The sequence below is a fragment of the Lipophrys pholis genome (genome assembly GCF_963383615.2).
Source record: "Lipophrys pholis genome assembly, chromosome: 3".
Lineage (NCBI taxonomy): Eukaryota > Metazoa > Chordata > Actinopteri > Blenniiformes > Blenniidae > Lipophrys > Lipophrys pholis.
Genome location: NC_137627.1, coordinates 20,422,614 through 20,440,246, shown reverse-complemented (window position 1 = coordinate 20,440,246; position 17,633 = coordinate 20,422,614). Strand labels below are relative to the sequence as shown.

The 17,633-nt window shown below is 41.7% G+C and overlaps 1 protein-coding gene across 2 annotated transcripts in view; it reads right to left on the bottom strand.

Annotated features, from left to right (window-relative positions):
* Positions 1-13,978, bottom strand: part of vps53 (VPS53 subunit of GARP complex) — a 33,629-nt gene extending 19,651 nt beyond the window's left edge. For both annotated transcript variants that reach the window (XM_080459439.1, XM_080459440.1), the window contains exons 1-9: positions 13,825-13,978; positions 13,442-13,522; positions 12,640-12,756; positions 5,998-6,084; positions 5,447-5,562; positions 4,670-4,789; positions 1,441-1,519; positions 1,208-1,351; positions 562-704 (exon numbers count right to left, since the gene is read on the bottom strand). In XM_080459439.1, coding sequence (XP_080315565.1) covers positions 562-704; positions 1,208-1,351; positions 1,441-1,519; positions 4,670-4,789; positions 5,447-5,562; positions 5,998-6,084; positions 12,640-12,756; positions 13,442-13,522; positions 13,825-13,911 — 974 coding nt within the window. In that variant the 5' untranslated portion in view covers positions 13,912-13,978. The remainder of the gene's footprint in view (positions 1-561; positions 705-1,207; positions 1,352-1,440; positions 1,520-4,669; positions 4,790-5,446; positions 5,563-5,997; positions 6,085-12,639; positions 12,757-13,441; positions 13,523-13,824) is intronic.
* Between the last annotated feature and the right edge of the window lie 3,655 nt (positions 13,979-17,633).

Genomic DNA, 17,633 nt, shown 5'->3' with positions numbered 1-17,633 from the left:
TGATTTCAACACTTTATCATCCCAAAGACTCTTGCAATGATCCTTGTTAGTACATTATTTTAGTCCTACAGCTTTACTTTCAACACAATCATGTCTTGTCGGCTTTTTCTGAAGACATTATAATTTTTACCAGATGTTTTTTTTTTTTTTATTCCTGGTTACTGCCAGGAGTGACACACATTTGTCTGTACTTTGTTCCCTCATCTAGCTAAAAAGATATAGACTGTGTTGACACTAGGTCACTGCTCATGTAGGCCACCTACGTCAGCTGTGCAGAAGAACTGTACTGGATCCCAGAGACATGCCACACACACGTCATAACACTGGGGCTCACTTCATAAAAATGAAAAGTCCTGAGAACCAATTTCTCGATGACTGCTTGCATAATTTAGTTTAATTTTCCTTCTTTTTAATTTCAGAGTTTTCCCATTTTCTTTCGGATGGAGAGACAGCATTTAAATTATTAGAGCAATTACATGCAATGTGCTTCACTACTACAGTTTAGCGCCAACATCAGCTTGACGCTGTGCTTTTCATATCATATGCTCCGTGCGTCTCCACCTGGTGATGTGGCAGAACTCCACAGCGATACGCTCCGTCATGCACCACTCCTCAGGAAACATGCGCCCGTATTTCTCCTCGTAGTCTAATAGCTGCCGCTTGATCCAAGCGTAACGGCGGTCGATCTTGTCAAGCCAGGCGACCTGAGAAACAGCAAAATGCTTCTTAAAAGACCTTCCTGTCAGAGTGAGAAAATGCTGCAGAGTAAGAAGGCCCTCCAAAAAAATAAATAAAAGGTATATTTACTTTTAGCAGTTTAACACAATGGAGAGGAACATAATCGCAGTCGATATTTAGTGTGACCACCTTTTGACTTGAGAACTGTATTGATTCTTGCCAGTAAACAAACAGCTCTTGAAAAAAAGAATTTTCAGGAGTAAGCGCAGATCTTCTGTGGATGGACTCCGGCTCAAATCCTTACGTTTCTTCATATTACCCTGTACTAAATGTACTTAATGACATTGGGAAGCTCATTAGGCTTATTTTGCTATGCCACAAAGCAAATCTGGAAGAAATCAAGATGATTTTTGCATCCTCAAGTGTTGTATTTCTTCCATGCATGGCTCAAACCTTTACATGTACAGAACTTTAGGTCGCTTGCAACAAGAGCAGATCTATAACCTTGTTTCTTTCAGTTCGTACTCACGTCTTGGTTTTCCTGGAAAAGGACGAGATATTCCGAGAGGTGCTGCCTGATGAACTTTTTGATGATTTCCTGTTTGATGCGTGGGTCGAGCACATTTGCCACGAGACAAGCGTCCCTTAACACGTTACTGGGTCCACCTGGTCTCTGTGTGCATAGATCAAATGGACTTTTTAGAAGGTAGGAATAAAAGAAAAGACAGATTCAAAATCTGCATCGCTATTGACCATATTTACCTTGGAGCCCTGAGAGGGGAAGGCCTCCTCAAAATCTGCCAGGATCTGCGTCCCCAGTTCACTCTGTGCTGCCTTCACTCTGCAGGACAAAGATAAAAAAAATCGCTGTGACTGAATATTCAATCAGCTTTTCAATCTCCCCGACATTGCATTAAAATGTCGGCATTTCTATGTGGAAACACGCAATATACAACCGAGCAGGACCCACTGAGAGGCTTGAATATTTCAGCTCAGCCTCTATGGCGGACACTTTTTATGGCAAACAGTCCGTCAAAGGTGGCTGAGCTATTGTCCAAGAATGAGGAGAGAAAGGCCCTCTGGGAATTTTAAATCCATCAACTTTGTATATACATTTAAACTTCTTGCAATCAACAGGGAGCAGTGATGCATTTTCAGTGTGACGGAACCAAACACAGAATCTGTGGCGTGAAATATTTCAAAAAACTTCCAAAAATTGTGTGAAGCCGTCGAGTCCTCGGTGCCTGTGTGCATCCAAAAGCAGCCAGGCCAGGTTAATCAAGGACAAGACCCAGAGCCATGACAGCACATCCAGAATAAACAGTAGAGGGAGGAGAGTTATTATCACTTTCAAATGCCAACTGGATTAGTAGCCCCTATTTCAATAATGACTGTCCACTCCTGTCTGGTGGGCTGCGGAGCATTTAGACTCTAATCACGCACACCGAGTGCAGCTCACAGTGACAGGCTTGATGTCTGCGGCTCCACGCATACGCCACCACATGGTGCAGCTTTGCACAAGCCAATCACTGCCTCTCCATTTCTCTCTCTGTGCCACAGCTGAGTGGTGTAAGATGAGACGGGGAGAAAAGTATTAAGCGACGAGGAGGGAAAAGGCTTATTAAAAAATAATCACAGTTGAACTTCTTCAGAGGTGACAGCTGCACCGACTCCATTTAGTCACGGTTCAAACACTTCAAAGTATTGTCTGGACAAAAGGTTAATTTCTCTGCGAATTAAAAAAAGAGAGGTGTCAAAGGGAGACTGTCATAAAGCTCTAATATGAATATTAGCCTGTAGCCTGGTAGAAGTTCCACACCGTTTTTTTTCTCCAAATAAAGCTGAACAGTGATTTCTACCAGAACGACTGTCTTTATAGCCTTAACAACCTTTTATTACCTAGACTTTTACTTGTCTCTTCATCTCCTTCTTGTATGGGATTTTTATATTAGCAGAATGCAGCTTTGTGCCTCTCAGTTTGTATATGTCACTTAATGATATTTGTCTGTCTTGTAGTGAGAGCCATTTGAGCATACTTAAGATTTTTGTGTCGCCAGATTTGTATATATGTACTAAAATGTGTGTTCAATCGAAATTGTGTGAAATGTTTAGACTGATAATAATGGAAAGCATGCCAAAACCTCAGTAAGAACAAACATGTTAAATTCTGCATGCATAAATGTCATTTCAGATACTTGTATACAAATGAGGGTACATACACACACACACAACTCTCCGTGCGACTATAATAGCCCCATATTATTGTGTACTGGTTACAACACTGATCATGTTTTCTCACAGACATCCCTTAATACTTTTTATCAGCTTTTGGCATCCAGCTGTCGGCCCTGCCTTCATATCTTTCCCTTCCCCGTTTCTCTCCTCTCATCCGTTTCTCCAGCAGTCACTTCTTCCACGCAGCTGTTATTTGGTATGAACGCCATCCACCACACCTCAGTCAAAACAGAAGAGAAGGCTGTCCTCTATTTTCTTTGTTTAGAGGGATCAGCACTGCTTTGAACCCGAATATCTAGCGGGAGTGATTGTTTTGTTCTTGGAAAATATTAGTGGAAAATGGAAATTTGGTCCGAGCTGTGTGAAACAACAGCCTGACGACGAGTTTCACTGTGGGGGTGGTTTAAACGAGACGAGATCCAAACACAGGCATGACCGACTTCTCCCATACTGTGACAGTGCATCATGCACATACATTCAAATACATGGAGATTCACACACACACACACACACACACACACACACACACACACACACACACACACACACACACACACACACACACACACACACACACACACACACACACACACACACACACACACACACACACACACACACACACACACACACACACACACACACACACACACACACACACACACACACACACACACACACACACCTCAGAGTAGTGTGTCTCTACACTCACCCTGGAAGAAATGTTGGCATAATGAAAGGCTATTCAGCGAGGTTCCTTCCTGTGTGGGCATGTGTGTGTGTGTGTGTGTGTGTGTGTGTGTGTGTGTGTGTGTGTGTGTGTACATAAACAGGACATAATGTGCAGAATACCTCCTCATACACCAAAACCACTTTTCAACAGTTCCGTTGACAAGCTGTGGAATATTTCAGGTTGTGCTGTAAAGCCAGATCAAATTCAGGCTCCTTTAAATGAGTTTGACAGTTTGGCCATTTCACGTAGAGGTCGATTTTTAATAAGATTTACATGTTTTCAGTTATGGAAAAACACACTCACAAGGTGAAAATACCTAGTTGCAGAAAAATAATAATTTAAACACTTTTGGAAATATTGTACAACAATATTAGTTTGTTTCACTACAATATGCAAATTCTGAAGTCTGCCATTAAGTTTGATGATTGTATGCATGCATACAAAAAGCTGCTCTAAAGCAACAAAAGTCATACAGAGGCAGGCAGGCATACATACATTGACTCACAATTCATATATTTGAGTGACTATAGTTCTTGCTCTTATCTATGTCTTGTTTCTACCTAGTTTATTATGCACAAATAAAGTTTTTCACAACTTTCGTGTAATGCTTGTGACAATTAATGTCTACCTTTTACATGGAAGTCTTAAAAATATGACCGAATGAAGCATGTCACAAATACCGTAAACCTCCAAACTAATGTGGCTAAGATGGTGTCAATTGGCGTTGTTTGAGAAGGAAACATAAGCTCAAGTATGTGCAGCGAGAACATGCAAACTCTGCTCAAAAAGGCTCCCAGATCGGGACTCAAATCAGGGCTTTTCTCACCATGACATGACAGTGTTCACCACTACACCTGCATGCAGCCAGAATATGAAAACCACAGGGTGAAATATTTTCAAAACTCTTAAATTAACGCGACACTAGTTAATCCTGAATGATTGTGTGAGTTTTGTTTTGTCAGAATGTAAACAATACAAACAAATGCATGCGCGTCATCAGTGTTATTAGTGCATGTTCGTTACCTCTCGGAAAGCTGTCTGATCTGGGGTATTCCCATGTACTTGTGGAAATGTTCAAGGACATTGACCACACCCTGCAGGAGGTTTGCCACTTCACCATACTGTCTCTTCCTGGTCATGGCCCTGGAAGAAACGCACGTTAGTTTTCATCCATTATTAGTATTTTTGGGAAATTCCATAAAGAACAATACACTTTCACACATAAAATCTAATTTTACAATCCACCTCTTCTCTTTGACCTTTAACTCCACGTAAGCTCCATGTGTGAGCTGCTTATTTTGTACTTCTGTTGAACGTATTTATTTCTATTTGTTTTCAAAGGTGTTTGCTCTGGTATTTAGTTGGTGTACAGTGCTTTGGCTCCCTGTGTTTGCTTTACAACACTTAAATAAAGACGGATTGGATTTCAAATTTTCTATGGCAGCCTTTCAAAGGTGGTTAAGTCTACCAGTTCTGCGAATAAGTGTTATACAATGGTCGTGCATTATTCAAGCTACAACTGTGTATCCACTTTGAGCATATTTTACTGGAAAAGGTGAAAAACACGAGTGAGACTGGTAAGAATATTTAGACTTGTTGACTTTCTTGTGGACAAACCAGATAAAACTGTTAATGTTGCTATCTGTATAAAATATGTATAAAACGGCCATTTCACTGCTGATTTATGGCAAACATACGATGAAAGCCCTTCTTTGTGCTGGCGGCATCTAATCTTTCACCCCTGGTTGAAGGTCACAGCTCAAACAGCTTCACTTTGCCGTTAGATGTACGTATACCCACTCGAGGGAGTCAACACCTCCAGCCAGCATGTGCAGATGGTTGAGGGTGGTGATGGACGTGGTGAGGTGGCGCTTTGCATGGTCCAGCTGCTTTATGTCTCTCGTGATCTCCTTGACCTGCACGGGAACGAGTCAGACTTCAGCAAAGAGCTCGTCAGGGAAGAGAAGGTGGACGCGGCAAGGAGGGAGGGGAAGAGAGCGAGGACGAAACCAAAAGAAGGAGAGTGTGATCACACGCACACAGCGTTGAGAAATAAATGATCCTTCTTGCCTGACAAGGGAGGGTCTGTTTTCCAGTGTCCCCCTCGCACACCCCATTCTTTCTGTAGTGACCCAGCCTGTTGCCCTTCCTGACCCACATTGATTCGCACGCAAACGGTGCAACTTGTGACAAAAAGGCAACTGAAGCTGCCCCACTGCGCTCTATTGTAACACAGACTGTATGTCCCCAGTGACGTGTGTGTGTGTGTGTGTGTGTGTGTGTGTGTGTGTGTGTGTGTGTGTGTGTGTGTGTGTGTGTGTGTGTGTGTGTGTGTGTGTGTGTGCGTGTACCATTTGTTCAGATTTCTCTGCCTTGTCCTTGATGTCCTTTATTTTCCCGAAGAGTTGCTGGATGGCGATCTGGGCCTCCTCCAAAGCCTACACACAAAACACAAAACAAACAGAAACGTCAGACCTGCAAAGACCAAAATAATTTAAATGATCCAACGTTGGCCAATCGGTCACGATACACAGTGTTTAGTGGTTCAGTATGAGGTTAAATAGGTTTGTGTCTCATCGCATCTTAATGCCTTTCTTTTTCTAACTATCCCAAATCAATTCCTAAAATGGGATAATTTGTAAAATTTTAAGAAAAACAGGATACAAACATTTGCTGATTTCATAAAGTCAAATTTGATTCCCCAATTCAACAGAGAGAACATTTCAGACGTTGAAAATCCGACATTTAATAAATATCAGCTCACATTCGATTTTATGGCGTCCACACGTGCTGCTAAAGTTACGCAAATAAAAAGGAGCTAGAAGAGCTTCCAATAAAGACCGACTTTTGATCTTGTCTCATGCAAAGATTACTCATTCATTTTTTCCGTGATATTATACACTGGATCTTTAACACGTTTTAAGTCCCAGCTTTTTAAAGACGTATCACTGCTATCAAATTGATCTGCAATTCATTGCTTGCCGTTTTTATTCAGATTTCACACATTCTGAAACGTGGTTGTAGAAACATATTGTCCAGAAACCGAGTTTAGAGACTCTCTGAAGGATGAAGTTTCATGCAAGTCAACTTTCTAAATGTGCATTTAACAGTTTTAACCGTATTCCTGTGGTTGTAATATGATGACTAAAATGAAAAAAATGGTGTGTGATTACTTTTAATGTTTTCATTCATTCCTTGCACTTTTTCGCCCCCCTAGCAACATACAAGAAACCACAAATTTATGAGTACGGAAATACGAACATGAAAACCCAGCCAGAGGCACGTAGTAAAATAACTCGCTATTGTACTTTCTTTGCAACAAATACGCGACCTTCTCCTAATAATAAAATGTCGTGAGAAGCAGTTGTTAGGTGGGTGATTTGTGGGTGTCAGAGTTAAACTTCCAAGGAATGTTTGTTGATTTTCGCCGGCCCCACCGCGGGCTTTGCCCCCATGTGAAAATCCACCCTGCTAATGCTCATTTCCACTCGCCAATGTCAAACACACTAATTGTATATCTAATTGACAAGCTATCTCGATATCTGACACCGATAGCTCCGAAGCGACATCCCAGGCCACGAGGCTAAGCCCTGCATAGAGACTGTCACCATAAAGGCTAAAGAGATCATTAGCAGTTTTAACAGCCTATAAAGCCCAGCCCAGATTAGACGACAGTTACAATTGGACGAGAGCTGGAGTGCTATTCTAATATTTCGCCATCATCTGACGTGACAGCTGTTCTTTGATGGTCCTAAACCGAGATTTTGCCCTCCGACATCTGATGCCAGGGTAATTGGCTTCATTTGGCAGGATGCTGTGGCACCGGCGCAGACACAATTTTGACTCTCCTCACACTCTCTGGCGCACACACACATGCACACCAGGAATGCTAACAGCCGGCACCAGCTGTGGGAGGAATGCACCACTTTTACAAGCACCTCCATGGAGCAAGTGGACAGTGGGAGAGCAAACAAACGGAAGTGTGCATGTGGACACGCACACCCAAACACACACACACCCACACACACACACGCACACAGACAGGAATACATCAATAAATACACAAACACACATGAATTTACACAAGCCTTCATGCACACATTCACACAAAGCAAATCCATTGCCTGAAGAAGCCTTGCATCGCCTGTAGAGAAGCATTTTTGAAAACCAGGTGATAAACCTAAATTATACCACTGTCCTCATGTGAAGCGTTTTCAAACTAAAATGTTTCTGTACAAGACGAGCTGCCACGAAGGTCAGACAGAGACACTGGTACCGATTAGCCTTCAGTGAAGATGAGGGAAAGCTGCCGGTGTCTTGGACGCATCCTCCTTTTGTTTTCATGCTAAGTTAGCACCCTTCGGTTGTCCAGTGATTGGGCGAATTCAACGGAAAAATAAAGGGCGGGTTAAGTAATTAGTCTTTGATCTGAGAGCCGGTGGAGGAAGGGAGTGCCATTGGCTCTTTCAAGGGATTCCCTGGAGGGCTTCTTGAGCAAACAACGTGCACGCAGAGGAGGCAGGGAGCTCTGAAGCTGTGATTGTCGCTCATGCAGACTCAGCTGAGTCAATCTGGCACGCTTCCTCCTCCTCATTTCCTGTATTTAGCCTTGAGGAAAGCCGAGAGAGAGAGACCACTGCCCAGCGGGTGCCTCAATGCCAGAGATACTATCTGCGCAAACACGCAAACGCAAAACCAGCGCGTCTCTAACATGCGGCACGATAAATGGCATACAGAGGTTCTGCTACAGAGCCGAGACAAGAAGTGGGGCACTTCTTATCAATGTTTGGGATGAACTTTATGTCTCCCTCTGGCAGATTTCTGTGTGCTTTTCTCAAGTAAATGGCATATAAAATGGTACTTTGGTGTTTTAGAACCAAGCACAATAAATCAGATCAACTCAACAGTGCTATTTTAACAGCTGGAGGACTGCCTGAGCGCCGCACTTGATGTAAACATTTATGGAGAAGAGAGTTCAGAGAAAAGAGAGAAGCTTAGGAAATCTCCCCCGGTGGTAAAATGTTTTGTCATATCGAAGTCAACGCTCCTTAACTCATGCTTTCATAAACACCAACAGGTTTATACGCTGTTAATAAAATATCACTTCATTCCAGCTCCTCTACCTTTCGCGGCAGGTAGTAATTTTGAGTTGAAAGCTGGACTTTCTAAATGTTTCTCAGAAAATAAGCGGTACCGCTGATCGATCTCAGGCTCCAGCTGGAGGCTTTTAATTGAAAATATCTGTTAAGACTTGTCATAACATTTACAGTATTTGCAGCTAAGCTTCTTAATTGGTCTCTTTCTACACAGAATAAATCCATCCGTTCATCTTCTTCCCTGCTCAGTCCACACGGGGTCGTGGTGGCAGTGCGAAGAGCAAAGACATCCCCAGACATCCTCCACAGCTTCCTCCTGCTCAGTATAGACATCCAGCGACACAGCGCCGGAGATGAAAGCATGAAATCTAAAAACAAGCTGTGAAAAGCCCTTTCTAAGTTAACATTAAATATTTACATTAAGGCCCAACTATATGAAGACCACCCAAAACTGTGGACAGAGAGTATAATGACCCTCAGCGGATCCCAGGTTGCGAACCACACAAGCAATCTCATGAGTGTGCACGAGGGTGTGATTGCACGAATACAGCGAGTGTGTGTGTGTGTACTGCCGTGCTTAGCAGCTCACTGTGCCATAACCCAGCAAAGCAATCACTTAGGAGGAATAGGAATGTGAACGGCAGGCAGTAAATGATAACAAATGTTTGCTCTTGTTAATGAGCTTCTCCAGCTGAGACTCCCTCTAATGGATTCAGACGAGACGTTTTTCATATCCTTAATTTTCATTCCCCTCCCAAAAAAAAAAAAAAAACACATCAAAATTAATAAATGCGTAATAGCCTTTTCATTAGCTCTGTAATTTTTTGGGGCTCGGGTGGGTGTGGAGCCACACATCATCCCCACTGCCATGACAACAGCACAGGCGAGAAGACACACTGGCAGCTGCATGCGGCAGGAAAACCTGACCTTGGCAGGCCACAGTGAAAAGCAGGTATTTGGTGTGTGTTGTGTACACACAGTCAAGAGTGTCCAGGAAATTCCTGCTGCTGTCACAAAAGGTAGCCTCTGTCATATTCTGACCATGTCAAATCATTCAGGCTGATGGAGTAAAAAAATATTTGAAAAAATATCATAATCACAGACACTATCGTTCATACTGAGGCCAATCAAGCTTGTGGGGGCAAAGTGTAGATGCAATAGTATAAATGCATTTCACTGATTTTATTACAGTTCACAGGAGTGTTTTCCAGCTTGCCATCAACAACCACTGAATGACGCTTTTCACACAGGTGTGCACTGAAATACATAAGAAGTGGCTGCAGAGTATCTTTATCTTCAGCCTCATAAGCCCTTTTGTCAAAGGTGCAGTGTGTAAAATATTCCTTAACTGTGTTAACTTCAGCATCTGTACCTGAAGTACATAACATAAACATAAATGGAATAAGCCTATGGCTGCCGTGTCTTTCATTATTTTCACATGTTACATAGATTATTGTACCTTTAAACAACAGCAGGGGTTTCAATCTCACATAAATTGATCTTGAGCAGGTCAGACCAGTAACATTATGACATAATGACATCTAAATGAACAAATCAAGTATTTCCATTCTAATCTATTCTATTCACAGCTATTTTACCTTTTCCAAATGTTGTATTAAAACGCACTATGGTAGCTTTACATTTAATCAAATAATTTGTTACACAGCCTAAAGTAGGATCTTTTCAGGAAAAAAAACTATTTTCTTTCAGTTAGATATCAAAAGAATGTCCTCCATTTGTGGAATCAGGCAATCCCAATCTCAAAGTGTAGCTATGACGCTCATGCTACAGTATTTCTAATAGCTCATGCTGGCTTTCCATCACCAAGACAATGCATTCCTCAGTAAATAAACGAGTAACAGCAGTTACATTTGTGGAAACCTTTCAGTATATATGCTTAAACCTTGTAATGCCATCCCGTGGGTCAGATTAGGCTCTCTGGCATGACAGTCTTGGTCCTATACAGCCTCGAACAATACAACTTATATTGGCATCATTGCTTGGCAGGACAGGCTGTGAAGTGCATGGTATTGCCAAAACTCTGCCTGTTTCTATTCGTACACACAGGCCTTCATGTGTGTTGCACAAGTTAATTAATTGCTAGGTTGCAATCTCAGGGACGCGGACCATGAAATTAGCTGAATAACAACCAGTGATGGGTGATAAACTCTTGTCTATACCACAGTTTCCAGGCTGGAACAATTTAATAAAACACTGTTTCAACCCTACAGCAAACCATCTAAATAATTAACCTTACATATTCAGTACATCACCATAAAATGTAGGTCAACTCATCTTGTTTGTAATAAATAATGCAAAAAAAAAATGTCAGCAATTGCTAATTGTTGAGATGGTATTGTGTATAAAGTCTTTTTTCTACCGCAGAAGAATAATAACATAAGCATGTACTTGAAGTGATGAATATACATGTAAAAAAACGGTGTGAAATAAGAACAATAGCGAGTCAGAAGAAGCAACCATTCTAAACATCAGCCGTCAGCCGTCAGCCACTGAGACGGACACATTTCCACACTCTCGTCTGTCAAGTGTGTTACTGTCTTGACTCCTGACAGAAAGAAAGACAGAAAAAAAATAAATAAATAAGGTAGTCAATCTTCAGACCTCCTCAGCCATCTGCCTCCTTACTGGCTCCCTTCACCACTCGCCATCAATGTTACCGTCTTGTGTGTCACCCTGCATTCGACTCATCGAGGGAGCTCACTCAAAACTGCTGGTCTTGTTTGTGTTACTCTCTTACTGCCTGTATGTTTCAAACTCTGGCCCGAAACGTTCAGCTCTCCAGCTTTCCATCTGCAGAAAGGATTTTGACCCAGAGAGATGTTGGAGGGGCTCTGAGGGGGCTGGAAAAACAAACTACAATTATTGTGTGTGACTGTTTAATGATATTGGTCTGGAATGGGATTTAGTGTGCTTCCGCGATCAAACGGTAGCTGACTGGTAAAGACGCGGCCACCGGGCCAGACAGGCTGACAACAATACACACCTCATCATGTCAGCTGGTCAGAACAGGCACGTTTCACATTCCTGTCAAACCACAGTTGCTTGACAGAGCAACCTGGTTTGTATCAGAGGGGCCTTTTGTTTTCTATTGGGATCGCAGAAAAAGAAAAGACAGATTTTCTGTCGAACCGAGGTTTTTGAACCAAAGTATTTACATGAAGGAATCTGTTTCACAGACATGTTTTCCATAATGAGGGGCAGTTGGAGCGCTGGGACTGGATCTGAGTCATATTGTCCTTTTCCATGGAAGGAATATGGAGGAACGAAAGCACAGGACAGGGGGAGGAGCAAGGACTTTTTCACTTACGTTCATCCAACAGCACCATCCTCACTTCAGGGGAGTTGTGTTTTTGTTTTTTTTAAGAAGCTGGTATCACTACAAAACTTGGATTAAGTTTGATTTAATGCCTGAAGAATCATCTCACAATGTGCAATGAGTGAATACCTAAGACCTTATTTATCAAGCGAACTTGAGAATTCCTTATTACTGAGGCTGTCGATGGTAATGACAAGCTCATGTTACAAATGCTTTACAAATGTTTGACACACTGGTGAATCTCGTCTGGAGTCCTGTGGGACACTGTAATGACTAGTTTAGGCTACGAGCATAATTCTATATTCCCTGCTTCTTGGTGGCTTTTAACTTTGATAGTGATCTTAAAGGTCTTGGTGTTATGGTTCTGTAAAGTATGCATGTCAAAGCCTGTCAGCAAAGACAGAAGAGGAATACAAGGATTGAATTGTGTAATTTGATACTTAACCTCAAAATACCCAATAATAATTACGTTTTTTCCAGGGAGACTATTGAATCTGCAGACAAATTTATTTTCTAAACGATCATATTTATCTTACCACAACAGCTACAGCTCAACTTACCTGCCTGCCATCCTGGCCCACGTTGGTCTGTCCTCTCACCACCGTCCTAATGTTGTCGTCGAGACGCCGGATCTTCAGGCGAATCTTGTTCACAACATCATCAATGTTCGCCAACGACTGAGGAGGAAAACAAAGTGAGAAAACTCGAGGAACCATGACGCATCAATCAACCACATTCAAAGAAATGACAGTACGTCAATTTCTAAATTGTTGTGGTTTGGTTTCATCAGATGTTTTGCTTACCCTTCATTCCAATCAAGTCATAATTTGTTGCCCTCTTTTTCATATGTATTCAAAATGAAATGCATAACGCCTCAAGTATTATACATGAAACAAAAATGACGAGATAAAGCCAGCAGTGCAAAAGCACAGACCACAGGCTTACAGTGACCCCTCATGGAAACCAACTATACACACGAGCTTCCATCCAAAGGCGTTTAGACTTCTAAACCAGAATGGTTCAATTGATTAGTCCAATAACTTGTAATTGGTGCTAGATAGAATAGAATAGAATAGAATAGAATAGAATAGTCCTTTATTGTCACTCTGTAGCAATGTTCAATCAGTGTTAGCAGCAGTGAAATGTTGTGACTGCAATAAAAAAAAAAGCACACAATACAATACTATGAAGAGATAAAACATAAATATTGAAATATTAACAATCAAATCAAGGAGGAACAAACAGAAGTGTGTGTGTGCAGGCAGCCTTTTCCACGACACAGCCTTCATCCATTGATATACAGACACAGCCTCCAGCAAGACAAAGCCTAACCTGAATGGCGTCTCAATCACTGGACTGTACCTGCTCGGTGGGGAAAAGAGTGTTGATGTATTCCACAGCATTGAAGTCTGCTCTGTCCAGCGGGTCTTGACTGGGGAAAACCTTGTGCACACAAAGATAAAGGACAAATTGTAGGGCAGCCGTGCTGAATAATTATGGAGCATTAGCGGTGATACAAGCGAAGACGTGACACTGAACGTGTTTGCTGTTATTCCTGCACTCATATAACCACAGGATTACAGATTAACTAACGCTATGCACCACTTTTAACCTCTTGATAATTATATTCGGCGATGTTTAAAGCGTGACACCACACATATTGTATGGAATGGTGCGTCCCCGCGGGATAAGTCAGCTGTCGCTGCTGTAAACACAACGACAGCACAGCAGAGCCGTGGTCCCACCTGCTCGATGGCCAGCTGCACCTCTGGAGTTAGGTGCAAAATAGCCTCCAGTTCTTCAGCAAATTCAAATTCTTCTTCCTCCATCATCTTCAAAACAAACCGAGCAGAGCAGCTCCTCTCCGGGGCACCACTTCCTGGTCCGGAGGATTCTGGGATATGTGATGACGCGGCTGGGAGTGTTGTGTTCGAGTACCGTCGGAAATGAGAGCTTTAATCAAGTAATTGTATTTTTATTTATTTATTTATTTTTGCTTTCGTTACTTTTTTTATATGTATATTTTTTTATTGCAAAAAGCTGTACCTAATCTCAATAAAATGTAGGGTACATGTCATTGTCATATCCACTGCAGGGAGAAGAGATTCCCACTTGGGACCAATTGTGAACCTAATCAAACATGCTTTTGGACTGTTGATAGGAAGCCGAAGCACTGGAAGCCCATAAAACTTAAACCAGATCAGTAAATTATATATAGATACAAATTTAGAAAACCATCCCACATACGTTCATGTTCATTTTTAGAAAGAGATTGAATTGGCATGAAGACACACACACACACACGCACACACACACACACACACACACACACACACACACACACACACACACACACACACACACACACACACACACACACACACACACACACACACACACACACACACACACACACATTTTTAATTTCAGATTGCACTGAATAGTACAATAAAGTGGTATATGTATGATTACATTTACTGTAGTGTTCCTTTTTTTGAACAATATTAACACAAACGTGATGCGTCAATCAGAGTGTCTTGAGAAACAAATGAAGTGCTCAGAATACTTTAGATCTGCATCGTGTTCCCGTATTTATGCGCAATGCAGCTGAACTGTACCTGATGTTATTGTTTATTGGTGATGTAATTCCTTTGAAACACCTACACTAACCGTTAACAATAGGAGCTTTTAAAGAGCACAATTTCCCATCAACATCGGCTAAAGTACATGTTTGTTGTTGACCCTTTACAAAGCGGTCGCTCTGCTTTTAACAGTCATGTTGTCTGCCTTTATGAACTGAGGACATGCTGACCCACATGTGCTTCACACAATGCATTGTCTATTGATTTGTATCTCAAACAATGCCACTTATTACAACACAGACCTTAAAAATGCACAGCATCAATTGCAATTTTGGGGGAAAAAAAGCATAATGGTGCCTGCTCATGCTCTTCACTTTCCTTTGGAAATGACTGTCTGAGAGCCCACAGAACTGTTAAAGGATTCAAAATAGCACTTAAACATGTTTTGACTTTTAAGTACACCATAGGAGCCACAATATATTGTGCTTTTGACCCTGTCGTCAACAGTACATTGGATAGTCAAAGTGAGGACGTGCAAGCTCCCACCTGCCTTTTAACGTGCACTGACGATCAGGAAGTTCTTCATACAAACCTGCTTCAAAAAATTTAAAGTATGCCTTTAGAAGAAGTTAAAAAAAAAAAAAAGAAATCGTGATAATTAAAGGTAAATGTCAGATACAGAGGGCTAAATCCCATTTTAAAAACAAGCCTGGCTCACTTTTTATTCTACTTTCATCCTTAAAGCCTTGTGTGAGCTGAGGGGATGAAAATCCCTTCTCAAAATATTCTAATTAAATTTTACACAGTCTGACAGCCCCTTCCCACACTGCTGCACTCCACAAATCTTCTCATCTCCCCATTGCTCGGCGATGATCTCAGTGTATTATGATCTCCCCTGACCTGTGACATGACTCTGTGGACAATGTGCCCGTTCTGTCTGTTAATGGCATTCAAACGAACCAGAAATCTGCCTCTGCACCTACTGTACTGAGAAACTGGCGTCCCACAACAGGAGTCGTTTATGGTGGCACATATTGTCTTGTAAGGAGCAGCAGTGCCTCCTGCTGTATTAACAAGATGCAACACACAAGCGCACACGTGCACTCATGCTCCTGGAAGCCCCCCCAGCTTTAGGCGGTGTTACGCTTTCCTGTCCCTGCTCACAAGAGAGCTTGTAGGACTTTTAAAAGGAGTGACTACATATATTAAAAAAAAGCTGGTTAAGACTGACAAGGGGAAAAGAATAGATGAAAAATCAGTGAAGTGGCAATAAAGGAGAAGATGAATGAGGAGGAAAGATGACACAGTATCAAAGAAATGATGGGGATTAAGAAGGAAGGAAAGACAAAAGAGAAGATTGCTGTGGCAGTAAAACGTTTAACTAGACATTTTTATGAGGGTGAAAATCAGTAGAGTAAAGACAAGAAGAAAAATGAAGGAGCAGGAAAAGAAGCGAGGTGTTCAGATGTACAATTTCTATCTATGTTTACGCAGTCTAGATCCGAGCAATTTCTCCCTCTTTTTTTCTTAAGGCAAAAGCAAAGCCCTATAATTGAGAAGGCTCGATGTGAGTCATAAGAATGAGCAGGAGAAACACATTAACAAATAGACTTTTTCAAAGGTCATAGCGTGGCATTGAAATGTAAAGGAGAATGACCGTGGCTCAGGGCCAGAGATGAAAGAAACGTAATGAGAGAAAAAGAATAAAGAGAGTGAAGTGTGGACTGTGTTGTGTTTTCAGTGTGGAGCTTTTGTGAGAAAGCTTATAAGCATCTGTACAGCCAGGGAAACTCTGTTAGTTGCTCACAGGGCAGCAACTAGCAGCAGCACACAACCATTGTGTGCATGTAGCCGCGGGTGTGAGTGTGCGTATATTTCGACGTACGCTGGGAAACAAAGGAAAATCAAGGTATAGTTAATGTGACTGTACTAAGCATCTATATGGTTTTCAACAAATCTTTTAATGTGTTTTACATTAGCCATGTTTTTATCCTCTTTTAATTTGTTTTAGCTACGCAAGATTTATTGTATTGTCGGGATCTTTTATCTATTTTTTTTTTTGTAAGTGTGAGAATTGTGCACTATTTCTATCTTATTTATTCATTTGTACAGTACCATGGTCCACTGTGGTGTCTTAAATGTGCATTATAAATTAAGTTAATTGATTAATTGATTTTACATGCGAGAGCTGTTCCATCAGTCTTCTATGCTCCTTTATCACATGCTGGATCTTGAGCCACATGCCCACATGTAATCGAAGGGTACATTATGGACACTACCCCGAGTCCATCACAGGTTAAACCTATAAGTTACACACACACACACACACACACACACACACACACACACACACACACACACACACACACACACACACACACACACACACACACACACACACACACACACACACACACACACACACACACACACACACACACACACACACCTACAGACAATCTATTGTCACAAATAAGTCATATGCAGGTTTTTTAGAGAATGGAAACCTGTGCGTGAGGGCTCATGGAAAACATGCAAGCTCCACAAATAAAGTCGCACTCGAGTCCACAACCTTCCAAGGAAAGAGAATTGACCACTACTCCACCCCCCAATCCCCAGTTGTAAATAGTACCTTCTGCACATGCGCCTATAAACAAACATGGCTGCCCCCATAGTCACATGACTGCATTCTAGTTATCTAGTCTATATCGGTAGTTTATAATTGAGACTTGACTCTGATAGTTTATAAACACGTTTTATGTGGGTTCATTACAAAAACAAGCAATAGCGCCCTCCCGTGGCCCGTCATACTAACTACATCGTTGTCAGCGTGTCCGCTGCAACACTTTTTTTTTTTTAAATGGATTAGGTGTTATCATGTGAAACGTCATCGTGTAAAACGGGCCTTGAGAAATCAAGTTACCATTTGAATAATGAATGTTGAAAGAGGGGTGTACTAAAAACATTTGGTG